Source organism: Poecilia latipinna, unplaced genomic scaffold (assembly GCF_001443285.1).
Source record: "Poecilia latipinna isolate Pla-1442-1.1 unplaced genomic scaffold, P_latipinna-1.0 Scaffold2560, whole genome shotgun sequence".
NCBI lineage: Eukaryota > Metazoa > Chordata > Actinopteri > Cyprinodontiformes > Poeciliidae > Poecilia > Poecilia latipinna.
The window spans coordinates 1-8,481 of record NW_015115176.1 but is presented as its reverse complement, the minus strand read 5'-3'; the positions used below and the strand labels follow the sequence as shown (position 1 = coordinate 8,481).

At 42.2% G+C, this 8,481-nt stretch overlaps 1 protein-coding gene across 1 annotated transcript; it reads left to right on the top strand.

Moving 5' to 3' along the window:
* Positions 1-1,956: 1,956 nt before the first annotated feature.
* Positions 1,957-5,808, top strand: LOC106938311 (agrin-like; the record flags this gene model as incomplete). Its single annotated transcript, XM_015020268.1, has 2 exons — positions 1,957-2,490; positions 5,518-5,808. Coding segments are annotated over exons 1-2 (495 nt in total), but the record flags the coding sequence as incomplete, so codon positions are not given.
* Between the last annotated feature and the right edge of the window lie 2,673 nt (positions 5,809-8,481).

Below are 8,481 nucleotides of genomic sequence, written 5' to 3'. Positions count from 1 at the left end.
TGGTCTTAAGACCGGTCTTAAGACCAAGACCAACTTCGAGTACCACAACACTGGTGACACATGTCTGATTTGGATATTTGATGATCTTTACAGTATGCCATCTTATTATTTACAGATCTTAAAGAACTTAAAGTAAAACCCAACAGTTTGTGTCACTTGTTTTGTCAAACTGTGATCTCCAAGTCTTAGGATGCTAATGAACATGATCACTTCTCTATCAACTCTGCTAAAAAGCTGTTCATCTGTTTTGAACATTTAGTTTGCATCAAACTTTTTTTTTTTTTTACCATTAAGAGCATTTCAAAATGTTTTCCGTTTGTGCACATTAATTATTGCTACACATATCTTGCCATACTTAGTTCATTAGTATTGCTTTAAAGATATTTCCTTATATGTTCATCCCTCTAGTTTCTTCAGTTATCCTTCAGTTATCCTCTTTTGTAATGATTAGTATTGATCTGTTCACCTTCTGTGTGTCATGATGTGTGGTTGAGGAGAGCGGTGAGAGAGACGCCGGGAATCCCAGGTAGTCATGATAAGAGATAATTTAATGATAACCCAGGAGGAACAACAGAAAATACTGGCAGCACAGGAACAGACGTGAGACACGACGACGATCCGACAAAGAACACTGACAACAGGTGGGACTAAATACACTGGGAGGGTAATCACAGGAACGACACACAGCTGGGATCAATCAAGACAGACTCAGGGGAAAACAGGACTAGACAGACAGAAACTACACAGATCCTAACACTGTGTGTTTATTATCCCGCCTCTTTGTTCCCTTATTTAGCTGTTCCCTACCCCTTGATTTTCCCGCCTGTATCCAGTATCATTCTCTTTCCTTCCTCAGTGGATTCTGTCGCTCTCTGGTTCTGGACTTGCTCTGTCCATGCCATGATCTGTTCTTCTATCTGGTACTAAACCTGTCTGCATTTTGGTCCAACCCCAAGCCCAGAATACATAGCAGTTTGAAAATTTTTCATAGTAGTACTAAAACTCCTGTTGTATTAATAACATTTCAATATATTACTAATTTAGCTTTATTTGTGAACACCTGTCTTTAAGGCAGGGACTAAAATTATAATTTACTGATGGACTGTAAATCACACACCGTAGAAAGATTATAATTCCAGATTAGGGGTGTCTCCAAAAGGTTTTCAGATGGGTCCCCGGATGGGTATCAGATGGTGGGTGGATGGGGGTCAGTTTGAGGCTGGATGGGGGCCTGGTGGGGCCAGCAATAATCTTGGGTTGGTACAATAAAATCAAAAGCTGTAGGAGCAAGGCAGTAGTTTTATTGTGCCGTTGAATAGAATGATTGGAAGTAATAGTAAGAGGAAAAACTATTCTACGAATGCAAATTACAGTACATAATTAGGTAGTTGTAGGTATGAACTGATGAAAAGTTTAATACGTTTTCTAGCCAATAACTCCATGTTCCCACAGAAATAATCTACAACTTCATCATTTTCAAAGACTTGAATATTGATTAATACAACTCGCATGATATTGGCCTATGAGTTTCATATAAAGTACCATACATTAATTTGTTAACATTTTTGGGCTCCTGGCTTGCTGCCCCTGTAATCTGTGAAGTCTCACCCAGGGCACAAGAAATGACTGACAGGCACAAATCTGTGTATTCAGGTAAATAAAACTGTGTTTGCTTCGGGAAGTTCAAAGAATTTCCGAACACAAAAAGTGCATCCACCTACAGGAGGTGGCGGACATGCGGGGGTCACTGATCGGACCGGGGGTAAGTCACTGCCTGTCCGACGGGGGGCGGCGTTGGACAGCCACCTTCTGCAGGCATCCCGGCGTGCAACCCCTTACCATCATCACACACCTCTCTTCTGAGATCAGCAAATTAGATTGCATGCAAATCTTGTGGATGTGTGTGTGTGGAGTGAGGGGGGTGAGCGGAAAGCAGAAGAGTGGGTACATTCCTGAAGAGAGAGAGAGAGAGAGAGAGAGAGAGAGATCGATCCCTGGCCCTTCCTCTTTCTCCCTCCTCTTCCTCTCTTCCTCCTGGACTACCAGCCGGCGGCGGCAGAGAGGGATTTTGAACCCGGCTGCAGATGCGACGAGCAGGGCTGCAAGGTGAAAGAGAAGCCGCTCAAACCGCTGGGAAGTAGCGGAGAGGACTCGGTGCAACATCTAGCAAAAGAAAACAGCCCAAGAAATACTTGTGGAGTTAGTGTCTGCATACACCGGGCGGCTCAGGGTTCAATTTAAGCAGAGAAAAGTAAACTTTTCTACGGGTCCACCCGAGCGGCGGTCATGGCTTCGCAGCGGACACTCCGGGCCGGTCGGGCAGCGCTGCTCCTGGCGGGGCTGGTCCTGGCTCCCCTGTGGCCGCCCTGCGTCGCCAGTTGTCCGGAGAAAAACCTGGAGGACCGGGAGGAGGAAGCCAACGTGGTCCTGACCGGAACCGTGGACGAAATATTCAACATGGACCCTGTGCATAAGACCTATTACTGCAAGGTAAGTGTCTGATAGTGAGGTTCGGAAAGACGTTATCTTGTGAAGGGATCCGCAGTGGTGCATTCAGGCACCTGCTTAGAGGCTTTCTGGACTTTACAGAAGTCCCATGAAGGCCGCAGAGTTTCTGTCCCAACTCATTTGAAGCTTTCCTGAGAAACACCTTGTCCGCGGCTACCCGCACACTGGCAGAAAATCCACTTTGCCTTCAGGAATACATTCACTACATACGTTTCTTTACATTTCCACTCAGCATTTGCACAGCTAAGAAGCAGGCCTAACAGAGCATGCAATCATCCAGATTCAGAACACACTGCAGCAGGAAGCTCCATGCTTCCCGACGTGGTAACTCTCACTACCGCCATAATAACTGGAAATATGAAACCTGTCTCTTTCCTGTTGCCGCAGGGATAATATTCTGAGTCTTGATTTACTCTGTGGTGGTGCTGACAAATCGCACCACAGACCAGATATCCGTGACTTCCAGCAGAAGCAGCAATGCCTTCAGGGAAGGAATGTGGTGAAAGTTCACTCCAAGTTCCCACAGAGACTCGCATTCAGGAGGAAAAGTTGCTTTGCAATGATTATGTTTACCGATGGAGCAAAGTCGATGTGTTTGAAAAACCTGAGTGACTTTGACAAAGCAGCGGCCAAATTGTGATGCATCTCCAAAATTGCAGCTCCTGCAGGGCGTTCCTGTTCTGCAGTGGTCAGTGTCTAGTAAAAGTGGTGAACAGGGAACAGGTTCATGGCTCACTGACGCACTTGGAGAGCGAAGGCTGGCCTCATGTGGTTAGATCCTACAGAGGAGTTACTGAAGGTCAGAATCCTGAAGATTCTGACCTTCTGGATCTGGTAGAAAAGGGTCACAACACACAGTGTGATGCTGTTGGGTTGGGGTCCATTTAGTGGGCATGTGACCCTCAGAACTGGACAAGCGTTAGAAGAAAGTGGTCTGGGCTGATGAATGCTGTTGTTATCTTCTGCATCATGTTTAAAGTGGTGTGTTGCAGCCCTTGGGCTCAGATCACAGCAGGACGTTGGCAAGCCGGCCAAGGCGGTGTCATGGTCGGGCAATGTTCTGTAGGGAAACTTGGATCACCTAAGAGTATTTGTCGACCATACAAACAATGCACCTGGCTTCTTAGACAGAATGGTTTGAGGAGCTCAATGAGTTTGATGTGTTGCCTTTTCCTTGAAGTAGCCCAGATCCCAATCCAGCCATCTATTAGACAACCAATCTGACTGAAGGAACCCAAACTTGACTGGACTTTATGTTACTGGTTCCAGATATCACAGCATATCATTGAAACTTTAATGGAGTCCAAACCTCACCAGGTCTTGGCTGTTTTGGCAGTAAAACTAAAGCCAAAATGTTTAGATCATTATAATGATCTAAACAGATCATTATAATGTTCTGCCTGATCAGCATGAGATTCACCCAATACCAGGACCTGAAGCTTTGCTGGTTCTGCTTTATTTCTGGTCCGTATGTCAGAGTAAGTTCTGCAAAATGAGGGCCATGCAATTTGTAGAAGACATGCAACATTTCAGATTTAATTACAATAATGATAATAAGCTCGTATTGCTTTTATATTTGTCTTCCATCATTGTGACTTTCCCACAGCATTATTTCACATATTGATATGACAAATAGGACAGAGATTTTATGTATATTGGAGTGATAGCAAACAACTACTGCAGCGTCAAAAGCAGAAATTGCTTTAAAGTTATTTGACTCTGTAAAAATCTAAACTTTTAGCCAGGATCTACAGCCTTCCTCCCCCCCATCCTGTGTCTTCTTTCCTTTGCTTGTTCATTGTGCAACTAACTTTTGCACCATATCTGACTCGTGGTGGGCCAGTCTAAAATCTGTGAAAAATAAACAAGTTGTGTTTGGTCAGCTCGTTCGCTCCTCACTTTTTTTCTTCCCAGTTTCCCTTCCATCCGACCAGTGAATGGGGCAGATTAGAGGCATAGCAGCTTATCCAATAACAGAAACCCTCTTCCAAATGCTGAAATGAGAAAATATAGCTAATATGTACCACAAAATCTTCCTGTGAGTCAGAATAAAACATCAATTTGCTTTCTGAGATAGACAGTCTGGATCTGGATGAGATTCTGTCACTGAAGAAACACAAGAAAAAGCCCTACTTTTTTTTTTTTGAGGTTAAAGTTTGATAATGACAAATATCAAACCTGCTGCTTTGTGTTTAAATACCCCAGTTAAAACAAGTGTGATATTAAAAAAACTTCCTTTAGCTAGTTTGAAAGCTTTTAAAGGTTAAAAAGCTTCCAATATATTTATATAGTATATATGTATATCAGAACCAGTGATATATAGCCATCACTGGTTCTCAACTCATTTGAGTATTGGAACCAGTGATAGTGATTTGAATTTGTGACTGTATCGTTCATCATACACTCTAGTCACAGAGTAGAAAATAGGAACATTAACAGGTTTAAACCTCTGTTATGTTTTTTAAAGCGATTTTATTTTAACATGAATTGCTATAATATTTTTGTTGCATCTGAAGGAGCTTAAGGGATTTGTGCCAACACTGTTTTTTTCTATATTAGACAAATATCCCCTGTATTTGTTATTTGTCAAGAACAGGAGGAACAACTGCTTAACAGTTCTGTACTTGTAGTTCAACATGGTGGTGGCATGATCATGCTCTAAGTTTCTGTTTCTTCAGATGGAAGTAGTTGCGAGAGTCCTTACCAACAGTCCTCATGTCTTCAAGAAGCAAAAGGATAATTTTAATTTTGTAATAACCCATTGTAATTAAAGCACCCCTGAAGATGTAGAATGGACAAGAGATGTCCTTAATGTTGGTAGATTTTGATAACTTTGCAAGACTAATATTTTTAAGTAAAGATGTGGGATGCTTACAGGCAAACCAGCAAAGCACTAGCTTGAGGTGTGAACACCTAAGCGAAAGGTTGTAGTAGATTTTTAAAAATTTTCTATTGTAATATTGAGTAAAACAAATGCCATTCTCGGTTTCCTTCCCTCCATTTCTAAAGGTCAGAGTGTGGCGCTACTTAAAAGGAAAGTCCAGCATCAACCGGGTGATCCTGCTGGACGGAGGCAACAAGGTGACGATCGGCGGGTTTGGCAATCCTCGCATCTGTGACAACCAGGTGGCCACAGGCGACACCCGCATATTTTTTCTCAACCTCGCCTCGGAGTCAGTGGGGCTGGACCACAAGAATGAACTGATGCTAAACTCTAGCCTGATGAGGATTACTCTTCGCAACCTGGAGGAAGTGGAACACTGTGTTGAAGGTGAGGAACCGGTACATCCAACCTGGAAAGTTTTAGCTTCCTGTAGATGTTGGGGTACATCTCCAGAGCATTGCGTATGTGCTGGCTTACAATGTGCCAAAGCATCCTGTTTTCCAAAGACAGACAGGATTTCATTTGCATGTGGCTGCTACAATGACACAGCCTCAGGCTTATGGTGGTAAAGTTTCCCCAAACCTCATGAAACAAGACCAGCTGAGTCATTTTAGAGGCTTTGTTTCTGTGGTGTGGTGCCAACCTGTCAATGAAGCCTTGAGGAAGGTTGACTGATAAACAATTTGTAGGATCATGGGTTCATCGGTTTCAACCCTTGCTGTTTTATTAAGTCTGAACTCCTTTACTTTTACAAACAAACACAAAGGATTTTAGGAACTTCAGGTTCATGCATAGTTTCTTTCCAAGCTTCTTTATTTTAACTTCACTGCAAAACACTTCATAAAAAGGACAAGGAATCAAAAGAAAGCCCTAAATTGGTGGCTAAATGACGAACACATATGACTGTGGTGTTTTTGGAGGGTATTTACTACATTGCTTTTAGCAGGACATAAGTTAATTAGCAACTGTTACAGTGTGATCTCCTCTTTTTGGTTCAGAATTAATTTGTCAGGATCTTATAAGAAAAACCGTGCAGCTGGAACTAATAAATCTGAGCACAGACTGAAAGTACCAGACTTTAGTGGGAAGTGACCCCATACCGGTGAGCAGTGAACCTGCTGCTGTCTCACTGGTTTCTGCTGCTGGACAAGCTTCACAGTAGTTCAGAGTTTGAATGCAAGTTGCCAATCGGCATAAGGGGAGTGGGGTAGAGGGGAGTGGAGGGGGGGAGGTGACGCAGAGCATGAATCACCTCCATCTCTGGCTCAATGTTCCAATGGATGGAACTTGTTTGCAGTGTTAAGTTGCACTTGGCACACACATAAAACTTTCTACTGTTGGTCTGCTTGGTCTTTCCACTCCTCTTTTCTTCTTTTTCTTCTCAGACTCCTGGAGAGGAAAGAAAACTGTGTAGAATGTGCTGTTTCTGTTTTAAGTGTTCCACAAGTGTTTGGTTTGCATAACCTGATTTGGTCATATTGTCTTGCAGTTGAAGGATTACTGTCATATGAATAATTTAAAAAGTGATCAAACTGTTCTTGAGTTTAAACTTGCCAGTGTGTGAAAAGATCAAAACTTTTCCGTGGAGCTCCTCATATCTAACCTCTCATCTCTGTTCCCTTTATAACTTCTCCATTCTGTTGTTTTTTGGAATGAAACTGGCCCGATAATTAACTCAAATGCCTTCATCCAGAAGAGAATGAGCTCTGAGGCTTGTTCAAGTGAAGAGTTTTAATTAAGGGAGTCAAGTGAGATCTCATCCATTCCATGCATTTACTAACCCCAGAGACTGTGGGAAGTGTGCGCAGCGGGACAAGACTCTACCTGCCGCAGTGCTCATTGCTACCCTCCTCTGCTTCTCCCCTCATTCTTGACATTTTCGATAGCTAGGATAGACTCAGGAATGCCTGGCAGAGTATAGGTGGGGAGGTGCATTGTCTGAGGTGGAAGAAAAAAAGGCTTTGTGAGTGCGTCTTTGCTACTGAAAGCCTTGAGTAGGGGGCAGTTGCATGGAAGAAAACAAGACGAGTGATGTAAGGTAAAAAAAAAAGGAAAACAAGGGATTTTTGTTTGTACATGTGAACTCATGGAGAATGAGGAGGGATGTTTGTTTTGGAGGGGCATATTTGTTAGTTTGGACCAGGGGTGCATGACGATGATTGCCTTCAAGGATCATATTTTAGATTTGTTTATATATATATATATATATATATACACACACACACCTAGCTTTCTGGTCACTCAGTGTGTATATGTGGTATCTGCTGGGCACCAATTTCAACTCCATAAACTAGAGTTTACAAGATTCATTGCTCACTTGGCTGCATGTGTTATAATGCAGAGCAGTCATTAGGAAGTGGAGAACTCCTCTCCTGCCCTCCCTTCCCATTTGACTCAGCAGTAACAGCACTGAATGCCAATATCTTTTCACAGGCGAGATGCTAACAAGAACATTGTTAGCTGTAATTCTGTAGTAGATGAGGATGTTAGGAAAACAGGTCAAACCCAATCTTCTATTTTTTTGCTTTTTTTCTTTCAGGCTAAAATCATAACTAGGAGCTACTGGAGGTTAGTAAAGATACGGTTTAAGAACTGGTGTAAAGACATTACTTCCACATATGAAGAATTATTCACGCTTAATTTGACTATTTTTACCATGTGGGAACCATTCAGAGACATAATTTTACTGAGAATTTTTGTATGCAAACATTAGCACTGCAGCACAGCTAGTTACTATAAGATGATAGTAAAATAATAACTACAAATTCACATTAGGTGGTTGCTTCAAAAATTGAAGGAACATTTAAGTGTAATTTACAGATTTTGGCTCATTTGTGATGGTGAATGAGAATTAGTAGTGATTGTTTCTGTGCATTATAACGTCAGTACTGTAGCACAGCTATCTCCACTGTTATTTAGCAGTTCCGCATTGCCATAGTTATTGTAGGATCACTTGTGCCAATTTTTAGATTTTTGTTGTCTGACAGTTTTAGGGAGATAATTATGCTACTGGGTGTGTTTCTGGACAAGTTAGCGTTAGGACTGCAATTTATGAGCTGCTGCAGGAAGTTAGTAAGTTAGGAGATTTA